Source organism: Delphinapterus leucas, chromosome 2 (assembly GCF_059928025.1).
Source record: "Delphinapterus leucas isolate spDelLeu-1000000601 "Yukka" chromosome 2, BTC_Dleu_Yukka2, whole genome shotgun sequence".
NCBI lineage: Eukaryota > Metazoa > Chordata > Mammalia > Artiodactyla > Monodontidae > Delphinapterus > Delphinapterus leucas.
In genome coordinates this window covers 60,157,405-60,184,557 of record NC_143130.1, presented here as the reverse complement: position 1 = coordinate 60,184,557, position 27,153 = coordinate 60,157,405, and the positions used below count along the sequence as shown (strand labels likewise).

The following is a 27,153-nucleotide window of genomic DNA, read 5'->3' as shown; positions in this document are numbered from 1 at the left end:
GAGGTGGTGTGCCAGTGGGAATCTTCCAACTGATGCTTCTTATGTCTCCTCTATTCTGTTGTTGGGTTTTATTTTCCTTGTCTGACTCCCTTTTTGCCAGTGGCCAATACCGTGTAGTTCATTCCTTCACCATATGCTGGCTCTGTGTGTATCCAGACGGCCCCAGATGGTGTGGAACTCAGGAGCCAGATGAAGTGATGAGCATGCCTGTCTGCTCACCAGGAATCCCTACTCTGGTGCTCCCGTCTCCCGGCAAACCCCTCCTTTGAGGCAAGCCCAGGTCAGCAGTCACCTCTTCTATGAACCCTTCTCCAGAAAGAATGAATCCTTCCTTCTTCTAGGATCCTGTTGCAGTTATCAAAGCCTATACTGATTATTTATCTATAAGTGCATCAGTTAACGGGTGTGAATTTGCTACAGGACACTTCATTGCAAGGCTGACATAATTCTTTGTTTTTCCATATCAAATAACTGCCTTGGTTGCCCTTTACTGCTGCTGGGGTAAATTCAAGGGCAGTCACATTTTGGTAAGCCTTTCCCTAGGTTTTGGTGCCATCCAGGAATCCTGGGCCTTATGCAGTTCAGAGATGTGGGCATTGCCTCTGCTGGTCCACAGCGATCTCAGATCCTGGTGGAGCTCAGATTCTCTGGGGCCTGACGAAAGTGAGCTGCAGAGCCCCCTAAGTGGGCACAGGGAACCCCTCTGCACTCAGCCTTCTGCAACATGCTTGCTGAGAGCAAAGGGGATAGTGTCTACACACCACTTTTGAAGGCCCTCGTCAGCATTCTCTCTCCCATCCTCTTCCAGAACCATGACCCTTCTTCAATATCCAGGATGTAACTAAGCCCCTGACCCCTTTGCCTGGTGTCTGCTCTGAGCTTCCTCTTGGCAATTAATTCTCTCGGCCTCAGAAAAAAAAAAAACAATGCCTAGATCACACCACCAAGTTTTGACTGTCCTTCTGGCAAGCCGTGGGGAGTTAACTTTTCAACATTCTCAATCGCCTTTAAAAGAGAACGAGATATAAAGAGGATATACACTGGGAATTCCATCACACACTTTTGCAGAGTCTCCTCCGTGTAGAACGCCTCCCTGGCGGACTTCGCCTCTCCTCTTGGCACCTCCAGAACTGGCTGAGAAGCAGGCTGGTGATGCCCAGCAAATGGATGCTGAAAGAACATCCACGACCGGCGGGAGGTAGGAGGGGCCTGTTTCAGGTCTGTCTCGTCTCCTTGGAGGGAGTCGCGAACCTGTGGGAGCCCGGTTCCCGGGCGCTGCACCCCGCCCCAGCGGGGGGTAGGAAGAGCCCTGGAGAACCGGACCCTTGAGGGTCCCGGCGTTCTCCCACCGACCCGGCGCAGCTTCTGAGAGTATCAGCGAGCGGAGTGGGGACAAAGGATAGAACGGACCGGCAGAGCCCGGCCTTGGACAGCCTCTGGAGCGCGGGGACCGCTTGGTGGAGACAGAGGCGGGGCGGGGTCGCACCTCCCCGGGAGCGCTCGAGCTACTGTCCCCCACTGCGGCCGCCTAGCCGCCCGAGGGCCGGCGAGCGGGGGCGGCGGGGGGGCCGGGGGGGGCGGGGGGGGCGGGGGGGGCGGGGGGGGCCCGAAGGGACGGGTGGGAGGGGCGCGGGGGGGCGGGGGCGGGGCTCGTCACGTGGAGAGGCGCGCGGGGGTGGCCGGGGCGGGGGCGCGTGCTCGGCTCTTTAAAGGCGCGCGAGCCGAACCGCGAGAAGCGGCTCTGCGGCCGCAGGCGCAGGCCCGGGCCGACTTCCGAGACGCGCAGCTCCGGCCGCAAAATGCGCCGCTTACTGTGCCTGGTGCTGGCCGCGTCGCTCCTGCACGGTAAAGCCGCTGGTCTCCCCGCCCTCCACTCTTCGTCCGCGGGATCTCGGGCGCATCCCGGGTGGCTTGGGGCGCCCCGCGCCGGGCCCGGGTTTGGGGCTTCGCTCCCGCCGGGGGCGGCGGGGGTCGCTGTCGGCGGTGCCGGGGGAAGGCGAGCCCTGCTCGTCTGGGCTGCGCTGCTTGGGCGGCCTGGGGTGCGGGCAGGGGGCGCGGGGCGCATCCCCTCTGGCCTTCCTTGAGCAGCCCGCCCGGCTCTTCTCTCCTCTCCTGAAGTGTCCCTGCAAGGCGAGTTCCAGAGGAAGCTCTACAAGGACCTGGTCAAGAACTACAACCCTTTGGAGAGGCCCGTGGCCAACGACTCGCAGCCGCTCACCGTCTACTTTTCTCTGAGCCTTCTGCAGATCATGGACGTGGTGAGTCCCGGCCCGGCCCTGCCCGCCACCGCGTGCCTCGGTTTCCCCGTCGCCTGGGAGGAGCCTGGCGCGCGCCCCGGCCACCTGTGCACGGGTACTTCAGACCCGCCTTGCCCTCGGTTTAGAAACTCAGGACGAAAGTATCTCCGTCCTGAGCCGGGAATCCTCAAGAACAGGTCCGAATGATCACGTATTAGTACCCCTTATGGTATAAGTATTGACATGCAGTCCGACATTTGGAGTCAATTTAGACATTTCTAGGCTTTTCTGCTGCCCGTGGTATGCACTTTCTCTGGGTAGAGGCCTGGCCCTGGGCTTTGCAGCTGGTTCATCTGTCCAGGCAAAGGGCCAACTCTGAGCATTTAGACCCCCTCCCCAATTCCAGTAATGGGCATTCTTTGCCTTCCTGGTGAGGGTAGTGCGGGTCGTCTTGCTTTGAGGATGAGCAAAGCTCTGCCGCCGGGATACACTTGTCTGCTCTTCAGGAAGCTGCTTTCAGCCCCACGGGCTTGCGCACTTCAATTGGCAGATCTGTGTAATAGCTGGGTAAGTTTGTTCTTTCGCTCTTCTAGACTGCTTTGGATATTCAGTTGTCACATATTAAATATGGATATTGGATATTCAGTTGGCACATCCTCATACGATATAAATATTTTACAAAAGTGTTTAAGTCATTATAAATGGGTTTCAGTGTCTAGCCTGTACAAGGCATTCATTGGACTGTGCTCTGGAGAAGTGTACAGGTGTGATGCTGTTTCAGGGAGGGAAGAATGTGGTAGGAAGGGGGTGTGAGAATAGCTACAATAGGTAGAAAGTGCTAAGAGCCTCCAGAGGTGTGCAGATTAGAGGTGTAAAAAGACAGGTAAGATTTCATAGTCCTGAAAATAAAGAGTGCCCGTTCTCTTGCACTGATGTATGTTGCATCACTTAACCTAGTTAAATTGCTGTGATGAATGGCTTGCTTTCCCACATGACACCTGTGTTAAATATGTACTTCCTTCTACAGATAGACCCTATGCTTCAAAATATTGAATGTGCGTGCGATGACGTGGGCAGGTTATCACAGAGGAGAACTGTAAAGGCAGACAAGTGCTGTCTCGTGGGTTACCAGGGCAAAAATTCCTGTTTACAGAGCTTGGGCTGGAGGAAAGGGGAAAGGATGGAGATATGGAGTTAGGGGAAGAGGGGCTGGGAAAGCTGCCCCGGTGTTAAGCAGAGCCATGGTGGAGAAATGGAGTTACAGGGGCTTTGGAGCAGCACAGGCCTGCGGCATTTGGGGAGGCAGGTGCTTTATGGAGCAGCTTCTCTGTTACTTCAGAGAGCTCAGGATTTGTGCTTGGGACCTTTGGTAGGTTCTGGCTCTGCTCGTTTCTGGCTGGTTGTTCTGAGGAAAGTTTCTTAAACATCCTGAGTCTGTATTTTCCAGTTAATACATTGTTCTCACTGTGGATCTAGCCAGGAATGCATTTGACTTCCCAGCCCAGCAATCCTGTGAGCTCACGGAGTGGCCTTGAGCAAATTACTTTACCTTTCTAAGCCCTGTTTCCTCATGTGTAAATGAGAATAGTAATACCCACTTCACAGGGTCTTGAGAGGATTAAATAAGAGAAGGTGCTTGCCACACACTGGTGATTCACTGAAGGTTTGCTTGATCTTCATTATGTAGCTACTCAACTCAAGGGTTGGGATGTCAGTGCCTAGAAAGGTGTGGTCCCTTGCCCAAGGTTGCTCATTGGTTAGAGGCAGGGCTGTGTGGAACATCCACATTTGCCTTGCAAGCCCTTTGCATCTCCTGCCTCCTTTAGAATCTGTAACTTCTTTTGCAGAAAGAAGTCAGCTTAATTTATTTAAACTGCCTGAGTGTAACTGATTGAATGTAACTATCCTGAGATCCTGGGTGAAGAAGTCTCTCTATTAGAAGTAATGAAATATGCAAACATTTGTATTCCAGCAGGACTCGGCTCTGTGTGGTTTTGAAGCAGAGCCAGGGCTTTCCAGCCAGACTCTTGGGATCCTGGACAGAGATACAGTGACTCATAAGTGATTCATGTGGCAGAGCCCTAACTGTTGTCAGGTTCTCTTTACAAATTTTGTTCCAGGGGTCCTTTGCCCGTTCTGACTGGGCTGTTCTAGAGAACATTTTTTCTCTCAAATCTTGTTATTGTTGCCCTTTCTGCCAGCAGAGATTTCCTGGCGGGAGTAATAGGGAGATAATGTGTGATTCTACATACCTTATTTTCATGGAAAATCATTTACCTGTTTATCAACTTATTCCACACATACTTATTGAAGGACTTGTGGACTTTGCTAGATTCTGGGAACTTATACCTGGTTAAGGGATTATTTCTACTTCTAGAATTCACAGTCTATCTAGGGAGACTGACGTGTAAATCCAAGATTACATCACGTGTAATTGAACACAAATGTCTGTAAAGTGGTACAGACACACATAGTAGGAAATATTTACTTCCAGCCAGGGTGGCTAGGAATTAGATTTCTAAAGGTGAGTAGAAGTTTGCCAGTTGGAGAAAATAAGAAAGGCTTTCCAGGTGAGACGAACAGGGTGAGGAAAGATGAGAGTGGGGTGAGGACAGCACACCCTCAACAAGGTGTGTTCTATGGAACACTGGCTCCCAGTTGATCTTCGCTGCGGGTTTTGCTGAAAAAGTTTTCAGAAACTTGAATGTGCTTTGTGTATTGAGAATTTTTTAAAGGAGGGATATCATACTAACAAAACTACTAACTTTCTCTTAGGTACCCTTTTGTAAGAATGGTGTTCTAGAAACACACCTTGCAAGGATAGGGTTATCTTTTGGTGGGAGGGCTGAGGTGAGTTCATACCGTAGACAGAAGAGGTGTTGAACGTGAGGTGTGTCAAGTGGCTCTGCAGAGTTTACATTTTGCCTTGGACCCTCGCCTGGGTATCTCCCAGGACATGAGGTGGAGGTGGTGGTGTGCTAGAGGATTTGTGAAGCTGCAAGACCAGCTTGCCATTGCATATTTTCCTAGAAATGGAAACAGTCCAAACCATTATATTTGTATTCAATCCAACAAGTATAAATTATAGACTAGAATGAAAAAAATGTGCATAAATTTCTAAAGACAAAGCCTGTGTTTTTAGAGGGGTAGTTTTACCAGGCCCCCTTGGTGAGGCACGAGGTGAAGCATGGGAAGGGGTGGTGGATTTTTAATCAAGAGGAGGGATGTTACTAGATCTGTGTTTAGATCGAGGATGCTGAGGGCAGTGTATGTGTGGGACAGATTAAAGAGAAGAGAAAGTGTAGGCAAAGGATGAAGAGGTCGAAACTAGAATGGTCACTGTGGGAATGTGGAGATGTGGACAGATTCCAGAGGCATTTTGGGTATACTATCTATGATATATAACTGTGTATGTGAACTTCATGTAGGTATACAGATAAATTTATTGAGTGGAAGTACCTAAATGCATACTCTGACTTACGGTGATTATTAATTTACTTCATGGGCTTGTATCTGGGCTGGGAATGAGATAATACCTAAGAAATCATTTTGAAGTGATGCAAGTGTAAGGTTCTTAAACTACCAACAGTTTCCATAATATTTCTCCTTTGTGCATGCCATTTAGTCATTCACCTGTACACATATATCTGAAGGCCATTCCGAGTGTTGATTTGCATAAAATAAATGTGTACAGTTATGAAAGCATGGCCAGAAGGCAAGGTATTTAAAATGAATAATAGGAATCAACACAAAATTATACGGAAATGTATAATATATAATGATGCTTGGATGATTTTTGTTCTTTTGTACATTTGGGATTGCAGAGTCAACTTTTTAGAAGCTTTAGTCACAAGACAGCAGAACAAAGTGGTTGTGCATTTGGGGTTTGCTACTGCAGAGGGCAGGCATGGGTGTGGAGCCCAGTATCTGAGGGCTTGTGTGTTATCTGAAATCCCTTGGCCTCTGCTCTGGTTTGTCAGACTTATGATTTTATGTTTACTGTTCACTATGTAAAATGCTACAACTCTAACTTAACATTACCAAATATTTGCTGTAAAAATTGCACACCTTGAAGACAGTCTGTGAAGAAAACCCAAGGTGCAGCTATGTAATTATCCTAATAATGTTTTTATAAATGGTATTTCTTACAGCTAAAAATACGTGTTTTGTGCAAGAAATCAAATTAAACAAAAAAAGGACTGCAGGGGGGAAAATCACCCAAATCACCATCACTCAAGGCCTTCTGGTGCAGTTCAGGCTGTCTTTTCTCTGTGTTTTGGGATGTTTAGAGAAATATTTAAAAATTGAAATAGCATAACACCATTATGGCGCCTTAAACAATATTAGCAGGCATTACTTTTAAAGGGACATAAATAGGCCAAGTAATAAACTGAGTTTTAAAACAAAATTGTGTTGTTTCCCCACTATTACATAACTCTCACCATCACTGCATATTCAATCCCTGTTCCTATTTTTATTTTAGAAATCTCTCACAAAGTATTTATTGAAATGATTCATGATGTTACTTCTAAGCCTGGATGCTTTTAAATTTTGTCCCAGATATTGTATGTGAAAAATCACAGAGATAATTTGAAGATCTTGACACTACCTCCCTCCAGTTTTATGTTTGCTTCTGACCAACACACAGGCTATAGCTACCAGCAAGCACAAATCACCTTAATCCAGTTAGTGACTGAGTAGAGGAGGACCTGGGCTTCCGTTCCTGTGAGGGCTGGTTAGTTTCTGAATTTTGCATATATGTTTTAGGGTGTGCAAATAGAGAATTTAGCAGGGTTTTCCTTCTATTCTGTGGACCCTGCGCCCCTATTTGTCCTGCTAGCTGTTGAGTCTGCCAAGATCTGTTTAAACTTTTGGCATTGTAGGCGTTGCTTTAGAAATCATCACATGGCTCCGGAAAAATGGCCCCAGATCCTGTTATTTTCCTAAACTTCCCTTTTCTGGCCCTTGGCCCTGCTGTTCGTCATTGCCCTGCTAGTTATCTGGTGCCTTCATGCACATGATCATTGCATTTTTCTAATTATTCTCACCGGAGGGCTGGTGAGAATTACCTTGTTCATCATTGCTGGTAGCAGAACTGAAATTCTAAATTAAAACTTGTTTACCATGTACCTTTGTAATTGATCCAGATTTATTAAGGTAGAAATTGTATCCCTCTTAAACCTCTTTATGGCTCTGGAACATAAATATACAAAATTCTTTTAGCTTTATAGGCTGGGGATTATGGGCACTTTTAATAAAGGAAGCTTTCTTGTAAATGTTGCCTTTCAAGCCTACCCCTGAAGATATTCCCCAAAGGCTCAGTTCTCTCAGAGCTCCTGATTCATCCTTGACATGATGTTAAAGGAAGAGAAGTGGTCTTGTTATGGAGAGATGCCAGTGAAAATCTCTGCTCCCTTATTGATTTATCAGGATTAGGTACTGTTTTACTTCTTAGAGAAGACGAAAGTAATTTGGAACTTTCTGATCCCATGCTCTTTATTTCAGTGATTTCCTTATTCCCACTCTACATTAGCTATAAACTGTTTTAGCAAAAAGAGCCCTCAAAGTAAAAACCAAAACCATTGTAAAAAAGTTTGCATGTGCACGTTTATTTGTATATAAACACACACACACACACACACCTATTACTCTTATCTCTCCCTTTTGAATATGTTTTTGGATATCATAAGACATCACATAATATGCTTAAGTTTCCAAGAGAAAAAGCTAGAAGTTACAGCAAAAGCCATGGAGTCATAGCTCCCAGAGAGCCAAATAATTGGCTGAAACTAACATGAAATTAAGTAAGGAGTTGTTTAAAATCCTGCAGGGGAGGAGGCTGTGGGAGAGGCCTGGACACAGGGCTGACTCCATGCTCTGAGTCAGGTAGTCAGGTAGTAGAAGGAGGAGCTGACCCATCCCCCCTGCAGGTGGTGGTGGGCAGAAGTGGGGGGAACATTGTGGCGGCTGTGCTTAATGAGTGCCACCTGTGAGATGACTCCCAGGGTGGGAAATTTATTCTGGGATCACTGAGGGCAAATTGTCAGTAAAGATTGCTGTCTTGGGGTAAAAGAGGTTGTGTCTGAGCAAGAATAAATGTGTTTGTTTTATTTTGTGGAGAGAAGGCAAGTGGTCAGGTTGAGTTCCAGGTGTTTTGAAACGTTAGAATCGTAAAATGGTTTTCTACTCTACTGCAGCCGTCTTCAGAAGCTCACACATACAGTGTGTCATATGGAGGGGCTCAGATTAAGCAAATTAATCCGAGGCTGCTCACTGATTGATTAAACTCAAATTGATAACATTTACAGTTGAAATCACTGTTCTGGAAACATTCATTTATTCACTGTTTTTTCTTAAGATGTTTTATTGACATTTGCAGTAACCTTTAACACGCTGGCTAGCTCTTAGGCAGATTTCATTTTTGAAGTCATTTTCAACTTTGAATTGCAGTGTAATATGTATCCACCGTGTAGCACAATATCAAAACCAACTTGGTGAATTATCACAGTGAACCCACACAGGTAACCACCACCCAAGACGGCTCTTCCCCCCTTTTTTCCCACTGGAAAACCATTAACATGAAATCAAGTGCAAGGGTTTAGTTTTGCCCTTCTCCAGAACTTTATACAAGTGGAATCACACAGCACACAATATGTATTCTTTTGTTTTCTTTTACTCACTTTTATTTTTGTGAGAGTCACCCAAGTTCTTGCCTGTTGCTGCAGTTTATTCATTTTTATCAAGTGGATATAACATGATTTGTTATTCTGTTGATGGAGATTTAAGTTGTTTCTAGCTTTTGTCTTATGAAGGACACTGCCATGAATATTCTAATTGCTCATGTCTTTTGATGCACATGTATTTGTATTTCTATCACGTATGTATATATATAGGAGGGGACTAGCCAGGCCATAGGATGCCATATGTTTAACTTTTCCAGATGAAGCCAAACCCTTTTCAAAATGATTATACCAATTAACATTCTCACCAGCAGCGTCTGAAAAATTCTTCTTGTTCTACATAATCACCCACACTTTGGATTTTAGTCTTTTAAATTTACCATTCTGGTGGGTGGGGAGTGATACTTCCTTGTGATTTTAATTAGCAGTTTCCTGATTACCAATAAAGTTGAGGACATTTTCATTTGTTAATTTTCCACTTGGATATCATCTTCTCTTACAAAGTGTTACAAAGTGTTTATTCATATCTCTTGCCTATTTTTATCTTTGTGGTGTGTGTGTGTGTGTGTGTGTGTGTGTGGTTTTGTTTTTTCCTTATTGGTATTTGTATGAGTTTTTCTGTATTATGGACATGAGCCCTTTGTAAAATATTTTTGCAAGTATTTTCTTTGACTCTTTGGCTGGTCTTTTCACTCTTCATGTTCTTTCCCTCTTTTGTAAACTTTTAATTGAAGTAGCATATGCTTACAGATAAATGGTATCTTTTGATGAACAGAAATTCTTAATTGCCTAATTTTGTAATTCGTTTCTTCTGTGTTTAGGGCTTATGTTATCTTTAGAAAGTCTTACCCTTCCTCAAGCTCATGAAGATACTTTCCTCTATATTTGCTTGTACAGGCTTTTTGTTGTTGTTGTTTTACCTTCACGTGGAAATCTCGACTGATGATCACTTTGGTTTTCAAGGATAATTTAAGGGTTGTTAGTGTAATGACTGCACAATTGGTGAACTTTCTCACATTTAGACATTGTATTATCCACTGTGTCTGCCCCCAAATGGACATTTCAGTTATTTAGCGTGTGCATAATACGGAGAAAATGTAGGGGCTATGACATTTTTAATATGACACAAATGAACCTATCTACAAAACAGAAAGAGACTCACAGACATAGAAAACAGACTTGTGGTTGCCAAGGAGGGGGTAGGGGAGGGATGGATTGGGAGTTTGGGGTTAGCAGATGCAAAGTAGTAAAAATGAATAAAGCAGGGATTACAAACTATAGCCCACAGATTAAAAATCTGCCCACTGCCTGTTTTTGTAAATAAAGTCTTACTGGAACACACACACACAAATAAATGTCAGCAGGGCACACACAGCATTTACAGAGCCAACAATAAAGGATTTCTGAAAAGTCCTGAGCCCTCTCCACATTTCCCATTGCTGACCATTTCCCAAAGACTTTCAGCTGCCTCTGTTTCTGATTATGACTCCTATTTTAATACTCTGTTTATAGTCCTCTTCCTGGATTGATCAACTTTACCCATTTTCTGTGAATTCCTCTTATGACAGATATGAACTTGGCTCATTCACAGCTCTCCCCACCTCCTCTCTTAACCTCTGTTCTCACTTCTTCCACTGCTCACTTTTGCATCTTCAGAAGGGCAAAACGGGTTAAGGGCATCAACAGGATGGTGACAGATGGAAATTAACCTTCTGGTGGTGAGCATGCTGCAGTGTGTACAGAAGTTGAAATGTAATGTATAGGTCAAACTTATATGATGTTATAAACCAATATTGTGATATCAGTTATATGTGAAATCTAAAATATGACACAAACATATCTAGAAAGAGAAACAGACTCGCAGACATAGAGAACAGACTTGTGGTTGCTAAGGGGAAGAGGGGTTGGCAGAGGGATGGATTGGGAATTTGGGATTAGCAGATGCAAACTATTACATATAGAATGGATAAATAACAAGGTCCTACTGTATAGCACAGGGAGCTATATTCAATATCCTGTGATAAACCATAATGGAAAAGAATATGAAAAAGAGTGTATATGTATAACTGAATCACTTTGTTGTATAGCAGAAACTAATACAACATTGTAAATCAACTATACTTCAATAAAATAAATTTTAAAAAGTTACCTCAATAAAAAATTAAGAGTAATCTTAACTATATCTACAAACTAACTTGGTGAAAAATAAAAAAAGACAGTCTTAAAGCTTCTTGTTATTTCTGTCACCCGGAATTCAGTTTTCCTTTTCTGTAATCACTCCCGTTCTGTCCCTACTTCTCTCGAAGTCCTTCCATCTCCATGTTGGTAACATGTACATTCCATTCTTTAGCCATATTTAATTTCTTTGTAATTTAAAGTTGGCTTGATTCAACTTAAAAAGAAAAAAAAAAGCAGCCCTCTGTGACAGTGTAAGCACCGCTCTCTGCAAAACCATTTTTCTAAGCCCCTGTTTCCTTCTGTGTGGGTTTAGTGCTGTGGCTTCCATGCCATTCAGTTGAGTGTTCCTGCTGTCAGCTGATCTGGGGTCAAGCTGAGATGCTCTCCCTTTTTATCTTCTTCACCAAACCTTACTGTACCTTCCTTTCCCGATGTCTTTGGTCACGCTGTCCGTCCTCTGTGTCCTCCTTTTGCTGTTCCCTCTGTCCTTTGTACATTTGCCCCTCTTTCTCTGAGGATACCGCTTGGAGGGTTGTCCTTTCCTTCTTTATTTTTGTAGTTCATTTGTTTTAAACCAAACAATGTTATTTCTTCTAGGGTAGGGTTACTTTTCTGCCTTTCTTTTAATTTTGCTTATTTGTCTTTCTATTTATTTCTACTATTTGTTTGGCAAGACTTCCTAAAGTGCCTTCTGATTCTTAGTATTCTCTTCCTATTTTTAAATTGGGAACAGAAACATTGATAGAAGTGCTATATCAGATGGGGGCTGTTACATTTTTGAGGACCCTAAATGCTCAAGGACTGAATGCTTTGCTTCAAGGCACCTCTTTTTTTTAATAGGTCTTTATTGGAGTATAATTGCTTCATATTACTGTGTTAGTTTCTCTTCTTTGTTAGCTTGTTTGTTCCCTAATTCAGGGCTGTCCAATAGAAATGTAATATCAGCTCCAGATGTGATTTTAGATTTTCTGGTGGTCACATTTAAAAAGGAAAATGGTGCAGGGAACATTAATTTTAATAAGTATCTTACTTAGCCTAGTATTCCTAAATTATTAAAGTTGCAATGGGTAGCAAACATAAAAAATGTTAATGAGATAGTTAATCCTTTTAGGGGAGGGCAGAGCTAAGCTGTGGAAATCCTGTGTGTTAGGCTCACAGCACTGGCCACACATCCACGACTCAAGCCACGTTTTGGAGTGGCTACCATATTGTACTGTACAGCGCTCACTGATCAGATCAGTTTGTTTGAGTTTTCACTCCGTGGAGTGAGGAGAAACCTGGTTGCTCATTATTGTCAGAAGGGAGTTGACAAAGCTTTCCCTGAATTCACCTGTGACAGCTCCACTCCATACTCCCTGCCCTCCTCCAGACTCAGGGCACTTCTGAACTCTATGGGTTTCTACATGGCAGACCTGCTGCCTCCATCCTGAAGCCCCTCCCCAGTGTTCAGCACAGGGCTTCCTTCATCTGCTTTTGCAGTTACCAAACCTCCGTCTGTGTGTGTGTGTTCTCTTCTTGTAGTGTATTGAAATACCTTGTCTTTTTATGGCCCCATTCCCATTCTCTTTGTTTTGGGAAGTTTATACCTGTCGACTGAAAAAAATGCACAAGCTAAAAGTTGAGAATTATGTTTTATTTGGTGGACAGAACTGAGGACTTAGGCCCGGGCGGCAGCCTCTCAGGTAGCTCTGAGCGACGTCTTGTCTCTGAAGAGGGAAGGGAGGAGCCAGGGTATATGGGAGTTTTTGCAACAAAGACCAAGTGGTCAGAACATCAGAAGATTACTGTTAATTAAAGAAAACCAGACATCTCAAGTTAAGGAATTCAGTGCTTTTCTATGTATGGGAAGATGCAAGAGTCTGGGCTCACTGAAATCATTCCTTTGATATGCACCTCAGCTCTCTGGGGCCAGTATCCTGTGCTTTCTCATCCTGAGTCCCCTCAGGGTGCATGTTTGGGGGTGGCTGCAGTGACCGACTGCTTGATGGCCGGTATCCTGTTTCCATCCCACATTCCCTCAGGGCTCACCACCCAGGGAGGCTGTAATATGATGGCTTGATGGCTGCAACATCCTCTGTTTCCTGATCTGGCAGGCAACATGTTTTCATTCACTTACTGTTTCCGTTCTTTATTTTAATTTGAGTGGTCTTGGGGGGAAAGGGGAAATAGATCAGTATAAGCTGACATCTTAAGCTAGAAACTTAAAGGATACTCATATCAGCAAATAAGCAAATGGGCAAAATATATGTTATTTTCTCTTTTTAATTAATTATTTGATTCACAAATCCATGTCAGTATTTCTGCAATATCATTTTGATATATTTTTTTAAATTTCTGAGATATACATTTTAAAGTAATAACTAGAATTATGACTTATAACATTATACCAAAACATATAAGATTTTTAGAGAATTCATGTGATGTCTGAAACATTTATATTAACATACTTCCATACAAATTACCCAAGGAAAGTTTAGTATTAGTTTTTTTATTTGTTTGCTTTTTTATACTGCAGGTTCTTATTAGTCATCAGTTTTATACACATTAGTGTATACATGTGAATCCCAATTGCCCAATTCAGCACACCACCATCCCCACCCCACCGTGGTTTTCCCCCCTTGGTGTCCATATGTTTGTTCTCTACATCTGTGTCTCAATTTCTGCCCTGCAAACCGGTTCATCTGTATCATTTTTCTAGGTTCCACACACATGCGTTAATATACAATATTTTTTTTCTCTTTCTCACTTACTTCACTTTGTATGACAGTCTCTAGATCCATCCACGTCTCAACAAATGACTCAATTTCGTTCCTTTTTATGGCTGAGTAATATTCCATTGTATATATGTACCACATCTTCTTTATCCATTCATCTGTTGATGGGCATTTAGGTTGCTTCCATGACCTCGCTATTGTAAATAGTGCTGCAGTGAAGATCCGGGTGCATGTGTGTTTTTGAATTACGATTTTCTCTGGGTATATGCCCAGTAGTGGGATTGCTGGATCATATGGTAATTCTATTTTTAGTTTTTTAAGGAACCTCCATACTGTTCTTCATAGTGGCTGTATCAATTTACATCCCCACCAACAGTGCAAGAGGGTTCCCTTTTCTCCACACCCTCTCCAGCATTTGTTGTTTGTAGATTTTCTGATGATGCGCATTCCAACTGGTGTGAGGTGATACCTCATTGTAGTTTTGATTTGCATTTCTCTAATAATTAGTGATGTTGAGCAGCTTTTCATGTGCTCCTTGGCCATCTGTATGTCTTCTTTGGAGAAATGTCTATTTAGGTCTTCTGCCCATTTTTGGATTGGGTTGTTTCTTTAATATTGAGCTGCATGAGCTGTTTATATATTTTGGACATTAATCCTTTGTCCGTTGATTCGTTTGCAAATATTTTCTCCCATTCTGAGGGCTGTCTTTTCATCTTGTTTATGGTTTCCTTTGCTGAGTAAAAGCTTTGAAGTTTCATTAGGTCCCATTTGTTTATTTTTCTTTTTATTTCCATTACTCTAGGAGTTGGATCAAAAAAGATCTTGCTGTGATTTATATCAAAGAGTGTTCTTCCTATGTTTTCCTCTAAGAGTTTTATAGTGTCCGGTCTTACATTTAGGTCTCGAATCCATTTTGAGTTTATTTTTGTGTATGGTGTTAGGGAGTGTTCTAATTTCATTCTTCTACATGTAGCTGTCCAGTTTTCCCAGCACCACTTATTGAAGAGACTGTCTTTTCTCCATTGTATATCTTTGCTTCCTTTGTCATAGATTAGTTGACCATAGGTGTGTAGGTTTATCTCTGGGCTTTCTATCTTGTTCCATTGATCGATGTTTCTGTTTTTGTGCCAGTGCCATATTGTCTTGATTACTGTAGCTTTGTAGTATAGTCTGAAGTCAGGGAGTCTGATTCCTCCAGCTCCGTTTTTTTCCCTCAAGACTGCTTTGGCCATTCCTGGCCTTTTGTGTCTCCATACAAATTTTGAGGTGATTTGTGGTAGTTCCGTAAAAAAATGCCATTGGTAATTTGATAGGGATTGTATTGAATCTGTAGATTGCTTTGGGTAGTATAGTCATTTTCACAATATTGATTCTTCCAATCCAAGAACATGGTATATCTCTCCATCTGTTTGTATCATCTTTAATTTCTTTCATCAACATCTTACAGTTTTCTGCATACAGGTCTTTTGTCACCCTAGGTAGGTTTATTCCTAGGTATTTTATTCTTTTTGTTGCAATGGTGAATGGGAGTGTTCCCTTAATTTCCCTTTCATTTTTCATCATTAGTGTATAGGAATGTAAGAGATTTCAGTGCATTAATTTTGTATCCTGCAACTTTACCAAATTCATTGATTAGCTCTAGTAGTTTTCTGGTGGCATTTTTAGGATTCTCTATGTATAGTATCATGTCATCTGCAAACAGTGACAGTTTTACTTCTTCTTTTCCGATTTGTATTCCTTTTATTTCTTTATCTTCTCTGATTGCCGTGGCTAGGACTTCCAAAACTATGTTGAATAATAGTGGTGAGAGTGGACATCCTTATCTTGTTCCTCATCTTAGAGGAAATGCTTTTAGTTTTTCACCATTGAGAATGATGTTTGCTGTGGGTTTGTCGTATAAGGCCTTTATTATGTTGAGGTAGGTTCCCTCTATGCCCACTTTCTGGAGAGTTTTTGTCATAAATGGGTGTTGAATTTTGTCAAAAGCTTTTTCTGCATCTATTGAGATGATCATATGGTTTTTATTCTTCAATTTGTTAATATGGTGTATCACATTGATTGATTTGCGTATGTTGAAGAATCCTTGCATCCCTGGGATAAATCCCACTTGGTCATGGTGTATGATCCTTTTCATGTGTTGTTGGATTCTGTTTGCTAGTATTTTGTTGAGGATTTTTGCATCTATATTCATCAGTGATATTGGTCTGTAATTTTCTTTTTTTGTAGTATCTTTGTCTGGTTTTGGTATCAGGGTGATGCTGGCCTCATAAAATGAGTTTGGGAGTGTTCCTTCCTCTGCAGTTTTTTGGAGGAGTTTGAGAAGGGTGGGTGTTAGCTCTTCACTAAATGTTTGATAGAATTCACCTGTGAAGCCATCTAGTCTTGGACTTTTGTTTGTTGGAAGATTTTTAAACCCAGTTTCAATTTCATTACTTGTGATTGTTCCGTTCATATTTCTGTTTCTTCCTGGTTCAGTCTTGGGAGGTTATACCTTTCTAAGAATTTGTCCATTTCTTCCAGGTTGTCCATTTTATTGGCATAGAGTTGCTTGTAGTAGTCTCTTAGGATGCTTTGTATTTCTGCAGTGTCTGTTGTAACTTCTCCTTTTTCATTTCTAATTTTATTGATTTGAGTCCTTTCCCTCTTTTTCTTGATGATAAACAATTTTGTTTATCTTCTCAAAGAACCGGCTTTTAGTTTTATTGATCCTTGCTAATGTGTTCTTTGTTTCTATTTCATTTATTTCTGCTCTGATATTTATGATTTCTTTCCTTCTGCTAACTTTCGGTTTTGTTTGTTCTTCTTTCTGTAGGTCCCTTAGGTGTAAGGTTAGATTGTTTACTTGAGTTTTTTCTTGTTTCTTGAGGTAGGCTTGTATAGCCATAAACTTGCTTCTTAGAACTGCCCTTGCTGCATCCCATAGGTTTTGGATAGTCATGTTTTCATTGTCATTTGTATCTAGGTATTTTTTGATTTCCTCTTTGATTTCTTCAGTGATCTTTTGGTTATTTAGTAATGTATTGTTTAGCTTCTATGTGTTTGTGTGTTTTACGTTTTTTTCCCTGTAATTCATTTCTAATCTCATAGCATTGTGGTCAGAAAAGATGCTTGATATGATTTCAATTTTCTTAAATTTACTGAGGCTGGATTTGTGACCCAAGATGTGATCTATCCTGGAGAATGTTCCATGCACACTTGAGAAGAAAGAATCCTCTGCTGTTTTTGGATGGAATGTCCTATAAATATCAATTAAATCTATCTGGTCTATTGTGTCATTTAAAGCTTCTGTTTCCTTATTTATTTTCATTTTGGATGATCTGTCCATTGGTGTAAGTGAGGTGTTAAAGTGCCCCAATATTATTGTGTTACTGTTTGTTTCCTCTTTTATAGGTGTTAGCAGTTGCCTTATGTATTGAGGTGCTCCTATGTTGGGTGCATATATCTTTATAATTGTTATATCTTCTTCTTGGATTGATCCCTTGATCATTATGTAGTGTCCTTCTTGTGTCTTGTAACATTCTTTATTTTAAAGGCTAATTTATCTGATATGAGTATAGCTAGTCCATCTTTCTTTTGATTTCCACTTGCATGGAATTTCTTTTTCCATCCTCTGACTTTCAGTCTGTATGTGTTCCTAGGTCTGAAGTGGGTCTCTTGTAGACAGCATATATATGGGTCTTGTTTTTGTATCCATTCAGTAAGACTGTGTCTTTTGGTTGGATCATTTAATCCATTCACGTTTAAGCTGATTATCGATATGTATGTTTCTATTACCATTGTCTTAATTGTTTTGGGTTTATTTTTGTAGGTCCTTTTCTTCTCTTGTGTTTCCCACTTAGAGAAGTTCCTTTAGCATTTGTTGTAGAGCTGGTTTGGTGGTGCTGAATTCTCTTAGCTTTTGCTTGTCTGTAAAGCTTTTGATTTCTCCATCGAATCTGAATGAGATCCTTTCTGGGTAGAGTAATCTTGGTTGTAGGTTCTTCCCTTTCATCACTTTAAGTAGATCATGCCACTCCCTTCTGGCTTGTAGAGTTTCTGCTGAGAAATCTGTTGTTAACCTTACGGGAGTTCCCTTGTATGTTATTTGTCATTTTTCCCTTGCTGCTTTCAATAATTTTTCTTTGCCTTTAATTTTTGCCAGTTTGATTACTATGTGTCTTGGCATGTTTCTCCTTTGGTTTATCCTGTATGGGACTCGCTGCGCTTTCTGGACTTGGGTGGCTATTTCTTTTCCCGTGTTAGGGAAGTTTGGGACTATAATCTCTTCAAACATTTTCTCTGGTCCTTTCTCTCTCTATTCTCCTTCTGGGACCCCTGTAATGCGAATGTTCTTAAGTTTAATGTTGTCCCAGAGGTCTCTTAGGCTGTTCTCATTTCTTTTCATTCTTTTTTCTTTATTCTGTTCCGCAGCAGTGAATTCCACCATTCTGTCTTCCAGGTCACTTACCTGTTCTTCTGCCTCAGTTATTTTGCGATTGATTCCTTCTAGTGTAGTTTTCATTTAAGTTATTGTGTTGTTCATCTCTGTTTGATCTCTAATTCTTCTAGGTCTTTGTTAAACATTTCTTGCATCTTCTCGATCTTTGCCTCCATTCTTTTTCCGAGGTCCTGGAATATATTCACTATCATTATTCTGAATTCGTTTTCTGGAAGGTTGCCTATCTCCACTTCATTTAGTTGTTTTTCTGGGGTTTTATCTTGTTCCTTCATCTGGTACATAGCCCTCTGCCTTTTCATCTTGTCTGTCTTTCTGTGGATGGGGTTTTTTTTCCACAGGCTGCAAGATTGTAGTTCTTCTTGCTTCTGCTGTTTGCCCTCTGGTGGATGAGGCTATCTAAGAGACTTGTGTAAGTTTCCTGATGGGAGGGACTGGTGGTGGGTAGAGCTGACTGTTGCTCTCGTGGGCAGAGCTCAGTAAAACTATAATCCACTTGACTGTTGATGGGTGGGGCTGGGTTCCCTCCCTGTTGGTTTTTTGGCCTGAGGCAACCCAACACTGGAGCCTACCTGGCTGCTTTTGTGGGGCTAATGACAGACTCTGGAACGGCTCACGCCAAGGAGTATTTCCCAGAACTTCTGCTGCCCCCACTTGTCCCCACGGTGAGCCATGACCCCCCTCCTGCCTCTGCAGGAGACCCTACAACACTAGCAGGTAGGTCTGGTTCAGTCTCCCCTGGGGTCACCGTTCCTTCCCCTGGGTCCCAATGCACAGACTACTTTGTGTGTGCTCTCTAAGAGTGGAGTCTCTGTTTCCCCCAGTCCTGTCGAAGTCCTGCAATCAATTCCCAGTAGGCCTCAAAGTCTGATTCTCTAGGAATTCCTCCTCCCGTTGCCGGTCCCCCAGGTTGGGAAGCCTGACGTGTGGCTCTGAACCTTCACTCCAGTGGGTGGACTTCTGTGGTATGAATGTTCTCCAGTGTGTGAGTCACCCACCCAGCAGTTATGGGATTTGATTTTGTTGTGATTGCGCCCCTCCTACTGTCTCACTGTGGCTTCCCCTTTGTCTTTGGATGTGGGGTATCTTTTTTGTTGAGTTCCAGTGTCTTCCTGTGGATGACTGTCCAGCAGCTAGTTGTGATTCCGGTGTTCTCGCAAGAGGGAGTGAGAGCACGTCCTTCTACTCCGCCATCTTGGTTCCTCCCCCTCTCATTTTGATATTTAATGGGTTCCTTCAAACTGATGATTTGGAGAACACTTGGGCAAAATTGTGTCTGTCATTTTCTTAAATCAGTGCAGTTCCTTGGAAAGGTGTATGAGCGTGTCCTTCAGATGGTTTTTAGTGAATTGAATATATGCCTACAAGGTATTATCTAAAAAAAATTCAATTAGAAGTTGTAGTGTCCTATTCCATGGCTACACCTTTGACTTAATCAAGAATGAGCATTTTACATACTTCTTACATTTATGATTTATTTAAATGTAAATGAATGTTTCCTTCAATGTAGCCCCTGTAGAAGGAGATGTAGTTATTCTAAGAAAGCTATTAAAATATCAAATAGTTTCGGACTCCTGTTAGGATTAAAGCCCGATTATTTGAAAATTTTTGGTAGAGATATTCTTCTTTTCAGAATGAGTTTATTTATTAGGACTGGCAGGTGTACCTCAAAGCAGGGTCTCATGATGGATGTTGATGGCTCACAAATGAGATGGAGATGGATTTTCCGTTTTTATTTTTGTTTTGGATGCATATAATCTGACACTGGAGAAAAATAAAAATTCCCCAAAGTGTCCTAAGCAACTTAAAACTGTTCTCTACTGACTGTTTTCAAAGATTGCCTTAATGAGGTAATGAACTTTTTGGTATGTTAGTTTGAAAAATTTATAGCTTATATATTAGTGAATGAAACATTTTATGGGTCTTAAAAATCAATTGGTCTAAAACTTTAAAACTTGAGAAAACATTAAAAAACTATTTTACAAGTTTTTTTTAATCCAAAAACATTACTCCTAGATTTTTTTCATTAAATGTTGTAGCTATTCAGCAAATTATGACTGAATCATTTAGGACAATATTTTATATTTGCCTAAAATATCTGGAGATGGAGGATCAACAGAATTCCTTGATGGAAACTAAAGAATAACAGGCATGTTGATGAAAAAACAGACAAAGCCCAGAGAATCCCGATATTTGCAAACATTCAAGTGCTTCTGGCTAGTCTTCAGGGGCACATTCTATAGACAAAATTGCATGCAGCATAGATATTTAGAAATATGAGAATATCTCCGAATCAGGCTTATCCTCTGTATTAGTGGTCTTGTGTTTTTAAGTTCCAGAGTGAATGGAAACTGCACCAGAGGCTTTTCTCTGGAAGTCTTTATACCCGGGAGCAGCCTGTACTGACATCTGGTCTCAGGAATGAGAGGCATTGAAGGCAGCTCTCTGTCCAGGAGTTGGACTAATACCCAGCTGCAGGAAGGTCCCCCTTACCTCCTTTCCTTCCCTTGGAGGGCGTCAGGCCAGTTGGACCCCTCCTCCTGTTCCATGTATGGAACAATTAATGTGATGGCCACTGCCCAGGACGCTTCTTTGTCAATAACAATTGGGCATGCATTAAAGCAACAGTGTGCAGATGGCACCTTCATTGTTGATGACAGGAAAAATTACAGGCAGTGGATTAAATTAAAAACTGAAAGGGAATGAATACTCATGACAGGAAATGTGTTTCCTTTCCAGTGGTGGTTTGCATCTGCAGGGAGCAGCTGGTCATTGATGTGTCATCACAAACCAGCTTTCCACCGGCTCCCTCCATTTTTTTTCAGATGTCACTTTAAAAGCACACAGGGGCTTCCCTGGTGGCGCAGTGTTTGAGAGTCCGCCTGCCGATGCAGGGGACACGGGTTTGTGCCACGGTCTGGGAGGATCCCACATGCCGCGGAGCGACTGGGCCCATGAGCCATGGCTGCTGGGCCTGTGCGTCCGGAGCCTGTGCTCCGCAACGGGAGAGGCCACAGCAGTGAGAGGCCCATGTACCACACACACACAAAAAAGCGCACAGAATTAGACAGAAATACTTTTAAAGAGCTTGAAACTTAATCTCAAATAGAGGAAGGGAATAGCACGATGCGATACGTGATGTGGCTTTCTCTGGATTGGAAAGATTGCACCTATTTCAGAAAGGCTGCTCTTTTGGAGGAAAATGAGACTCTTTCTGAGTTTATCTTCATCGTTGTAGGAAATCTGGAAAGGGTGGTGGGTGTCGACCTGATCTCGGAGAGGCAGCATTGAGCGGTGGTGTGAAGTGAGATCTTAGTTCCCTGCCCAGGAATTGAACCTGGGTAGCCTGGATGAAAACCAGGAATCCTAGCCACCAGACCAGCAAGGGCTAGAGGTTAGAAGCTATTTTTTTCCCTGGCTCTTGCCCCCAGTGAAAAATGCATTTCTCAGGGAGGCAAAAACTGTAAAAACAGCTACAAAGTTTATTAGTAGAGACACAGCACAATGGGAGAGCACACAGAGAAACAGTTTGTTTAGTGAAGATAGGAGCAAGGCAGAGAGAGAGAAAGGGTGTGGGCGTCCTCCTTAATGAGGAGGAGCTGAGGAGGAGCACTGTGAAGAGGTGGTTAAATCATTCATATAGGGCAGTTCTTCGGGTCCTTGTTTACCTTTGGCCAATTATCTGGTTTCTTTTTCCACACTTGATCTGCCCTAGGGCCCTCCCCAACATGCGTTTGAAACCTTTTTCCCAGATGGATTCCAGCCCAGAGGCCTGTGACACTGCTGCCTTAGCATCACATATTATGGGGTGGTGCCTCCTTCCTGTTTGACCCCAAGGAGCCTTTCTGCCCATGTGTAGTGTCTCCTTTGCTCCAAGGAAGGGAAATATATGACCTATTGATCCTTTACTCAAACAAGATTTAGCCCCTGTGTGTCTGCCATGACTGTTATCTTAAGGTGTCTGCAGGAGATAAAGCCTGGCTAGCTACCCTGTTTCTCTTGTTACTTTCATTTCGGAGAGCAAACAGGAGGCTGGTTGTAAATATCTAACCTGGAGCCCACCTATCTGCTGTCTCAGGAAATGCAAACAGGAGGCTAATTTTAAGTATCTGGCCTGAAGCCCACTTTTTTCTGTCCCGAAGAAATGTAAATAGGAGGCCAGTTGTAAATGCCTAGCCTGGAGCCCATCCATCTCCTGCCTCAGACCTGGGCTGGGGGGTATTCAGGGCCTGTCTCCCCTGCTAATAGGTAGATTTTTAGGTGTATATCAGTGTCTGTATTTGAAAAGCGCCCTAAAATGGCATCATTTCTATGCGTGTAAATTTAAAGTTTTCAGACACTTTCACACACCTAATTTTTGTCTCTTCTTTGATCATATGAATGAGGTGTTATATTATTAGGACCGTTCTTTTATAGGCAGAGAAGATTTTGGGACTTGAACCCAGGCATTCTTCATATTTTTTGTTTGGGGATATTTTTGTTTGTTTTTTAATTTTTAAATATGTTATACAATATTCAAGATAGCCAAATAGATGACCAATGAGATTTTATTATTATTTTGAATAATTTTGGGGGGTATTTCATGAGTCTTATTTCCTTCCAGTTATTTTTGTTTCTGATGCTCAGATTATCAAGGTGACTCCTGTCCTTTTGGTAGGGTCATTATGATCCTTGATAGCTGCTCTACTTTCTAGAACAAAATAAAATGAGGTGTCCCAAGGCTTTCTTCTACCTCCCACTCCAGACCTGAATCTACTTTTATCAAGAAGCCTGTCAATGGGAAACTATTTGGAAACCACGGATTGACAGCAGGCATTGGAATAAATTCTGACCTGAGCCTAGTAAGTATCTCAGAAAGAGATAACTGAGCAAATGGGAAGTAAAAATATAAATAAATGATCTTTTTAAAGAAGCTTCTACAGTTCAAGGAAGACATGAAAACTTGGATGTAAAAGACCCACTGAGCACTTCAATTTCAGCGCACCAAGGATAAGAAAAAAAAATCTTAAATTCATCCAGAACAGAGGGAAATCATTTGCCAAAGAATAATTGCCAAACTGGGTTTTGAGAAGACAGTAGGCTATAATGTCAGAAATTGATAATTATCCCCAAATTTCTACAAAGCCAAGTAGAAAAATAAACAAAATTTTCAAATATGCAAGGATCCATCCACATTTTACCACCCACAGATTATCTGAAAGCATTGCTAGGTAATGCATTCCAGTTATGCAAAAACCAAAACAAACCCTAACCAAAGTAAGTGGGGTGTAAAAAAAACTAGTCAGAGGTCAGAAAAAAATTTCCATCAAGCTTAATTGTGTCAAACAACAACCATCCCTGAAATGTTAATAGCAATCTGTAACCCAAATATGTGTATTTCTCTCTCTCTCTCTGTATATATATAAATGAAAATATATGTTTTCAAAATTTTTAAATAACCACTATACGAGCAGAAAGATGTTCTAACATTTTGAAATCTTGAGGGGAAACTGGAACAAAGAAACTTGAACATTCCAATAACATTTAGAAATGGTTTTAAGAAGTACAACGAAACACCGTGGGAAAACAGCAGCACATGACAGAACAAGCCCAGTCTCATCCATAACCACTCTATTGTGAAATGGGAAACCAGCAGCCCCAGGTTCACTTTTAAAAAGTTCCAGATGTGTGCCACTTTCAAGAGAAGGACTTAAAAGTACTCAGAAAGGCAAAAATATGTAGACAGACAGACATACACACAGACAGTGAGTTTGGTAACACTGCAGTGAGCCCTGTCAAATGTACTGTTATTCACCTTATTCTGTTGATTGCACACCCACATTGGTGCAGTTTATGGGAGCTGTTAATAGTGGGGCCACCAGGTGCTGAGAAATTGTAGATGGTTTACAGACTGTTGAGAGCTCGCCAGACCCCCACATCAGGATCATGCGGTGGCTGGGCTGCAGGAGCTCCATCCTTCCCCGACCCCAGACAGGAAGTCAGGTAGTGGCAGGAGAAGAGGGAGGAATATGGTCCAGGCACTTTCCCTGCCGGCAGGGAGCAGCCTGAGATGGCTCAAAGACTAGTTTAAAGGGTACTTTCTATAAAGAGATTTCCCAATCCCTGCCAATCAGAATTAATCTTTTTTGCTCCTGTGATGTCAAAACACTTTACTTATTGACAGGTTGCTACTAGGAAGATTGAGAGAGAAACACAAGATTTGGAATCATAAGAACAGAGTTTCAAACTGGATCCAACCCTCCGTAATTGTGTGAGCTCAGGAACCCCACCGCACCTCTTGGGTTCTGCCCCTTAAATTATACTGCTTCCTGTGATAACATCACAGTGCTGTTGTGGGTAGTGATACTTTTTTAAAAAATTGTATTTTTGTTAATATGATTCTTGCACATAGGTTAAACACTGAAATAGTTATACAAGACCTATTTATACCTCTCTCTCTGTTTACATTTTCCAGAAGCATCTGATTCCAGCTCTGGGTGTTTCTTTGAGATTTGCATCTGTGTCTCTAAATAAAATGCTTATAACAACTACTGCTTTTTGGTTTAGAGTTGTGGTCAATATCTAAGGACTTCCCAATACTGAAGGTGAGGATTTAGTTGTCCTTTCACCCCCCCACCACCAGATAAGTAATATACTTCCTTTTTTCATTCCTTATCCTCCCAATGAAGTTATATTATCATTTTTGGTTAAATTAATTTACAGTGTATATATTAAAATTGTTATGGAATCACTGTTCACATGAGCCAAGTAGTGGGCTATGATTGCATTTATCTTGTAGTATTACTTTTTATTTTTCTTCAGGGTTAATGCTATTGTCTTTTCCTAGTTGTTGAATTTTTCATATAACAATCATTGTTTCATCCCTAAACTTTCAAGTAGAAGTGTAAGTTGCTCTCCTTGGTTCAGACACATGTGGTTCTGTATCATCCACATTTTTAGTGACCTTATCTTTAGAAGCATTTGTCTTCGTGCTTGTAACTAAATTGGCAAACGTTGAACTGGTATTTTCCTTCACTATCGGGTTCTGTCAACAAATCTCTGACACCAACTGGTATCTTACAGTTCAGTCCAATTCTGACCCTGACTACTCTGTGTTGGCATCAAACCCCACGAAGTAAAGGGCATGATTCCCAACGAGGTGCTCTTGCTTCAGACACCAGCTACAAGTGGGGTCTTCAGGCTGTCTGCACGTCTGTCTGGCTGACTGCAAATTTGGGACTTCCCTAAATCCCAGGTTTTGATAATTCACTAGACTGACTCACACAACTCAGGAAAATGTTGTGCTTACAATGATCATTTTATTATGAAGGATGCAAATGAGCAGCCAGGTGAAGAGTATGTAGGGCAAGGTTGAGGAGGTCTCGGTGAACAGGAGCTGGTTTGTGCCACCCTCCTGGTATATGGTGCCACCCTTCCAGCCAGGAAGCTCTCCCAAGAGCTAATATAAACGAACAGAGTCAAAAATATAAGCAAGTAATAAAAGGGCTTTGAAGAAACAGACAGTACAGGGAGCTGATGAAAACTTCCAAAACTTAAAAAAAATAACTTCAGAAATGTAAGAGAAGCAGTTGCATCAATGTGAAAAGAACAAGGTGTATCAGGACGCAGATACTACCAAAAAGGAACAGTCAGAGTGCAAAACAGAGTTCTTGGAAATTGGAACATTGGAAGGTAGAAGACAAAGAAACAACAAAATTCCAAGGAAAGAATTCTTTAGCTTATCCCCAACCAAACTAATCATCAAGTAGAAGGGACAAAAATAAAGCCACGTAAAACCTGGAAAACATATTCTTCTATGCTCCCTTTCTCAGACTGCTCCTGATGGACACCATCCACCGGAATGAGGACATACATCTTGAAAGGAAATCACATGGGTCCCTGAAAAGGATATACCTGGAGAAAAGCAACAGGAATTCTCTGCTTGAGTTGTGGTATAATAAAATATAAAAAAACTGTAAAATATTATATATATATGTTTTCTTCCTTTGTCCCAAGTTCCTGACATAACACAAAGCTTCAGAAATGCTTGGAATTTCCTGATAGGCATGTCTTCATTATGCTAGTAAGGTAACTTATGATGGGTTATCCTGAATAGCTTCAGGATGGATGCTTTCATCAAAAAAACCGTAGAGGAGGTGAGAGGGCTGGAACTTTCAGCTCAACCTTCAGTGAGAGGAGGCAGTGCTGGAAATGGAGCCCAATAATGTGGCCAATAATCTAATGAACCGTGTTTACAAAAGAGAATTTCAATAAAAACTCTAGCTGGCAAAATTTGGGAAATAACTTCTGAAGTTATATATTTTTTTTTAAGTTTTGGAAGTTTTCATTTGCTCCCTGTTGTCTGTTTCTTGTTTTTTATATTAGAGGCTTTCTCATAATGCTAGGTGATCCCTTGATTGGAGCTGTGTGTGTGTGCGTGCGTGTGTGTGTGTGTGTCCATGTCCATGAGGGTCTCAGAGAGAGTGGTAGTGTGGGCTTCACTATAGCATGATCTGGCTGGGAAGGTATCAGTATTATTTTGGAGACCTTAGTATGATTAGATCTTTTCTTTTAGGCTGATCGGTTTGCCCAGAGAAAATTTTTCTAGTTTGCCACTGGGGCAGCCTGAGCCTGGCAATTGGAGGTCTGAGAGCCAAGAGGAGACAGGGGCTGGAGGAGTTGGGTATTCTTAACCCCACCTCTGTTTGTAGTGTGTTACTTCCGTTGTAGCTCTGCCTGTGTCTGGTGTACAGAATCCTCTGGTCTGTCTTCTCCAGAGAGTAAGATTCTAATATCCTGCCAGGCAGGGAGGAGCAGCTGCCACTTGTGCATATGAGTATATTGGGGCATTTGAATGATTCTTATAAAGACTTGATGTCAGCCCTCCTGTTTTAACCTCATCTGCACTTCTGCTTTCATGGTAACCTGCT

The 27,153-nt window shown here is 41.9% G+C and overlaps 1 protein-coding gene across 1 annotated transcript in view; it reads left to right on the top strand.

The window, feature by feature from the left end:
- The first annotated feature begins 1,665 nt into the window (after positions 1 to 1,665).
- Positions 1,666 to 27,153, top strand: part of CHRNA7 (cholinergic receptor nicotinic alpha 7 subunit) — a 125,435-nt gene continuing 99,947 nt past the window's right edge. Inside the window, exons 1-2 of the mRNA XM_022580175.2 lie at positions 1,666 to 1,845; positions 2,119 to 2,258. Coding sequence (XP_022435883.2) covers positions 1,800 to 1,845; positions 2,119 to 2,258 — 186 coding nt within the window. The 5' untranslated portion in view covers positions 1,666 to 1,799. The remainder of the gene's footprint in view (positions 1,846 to 2,118; positions 2,259 to 27,153) is intronic.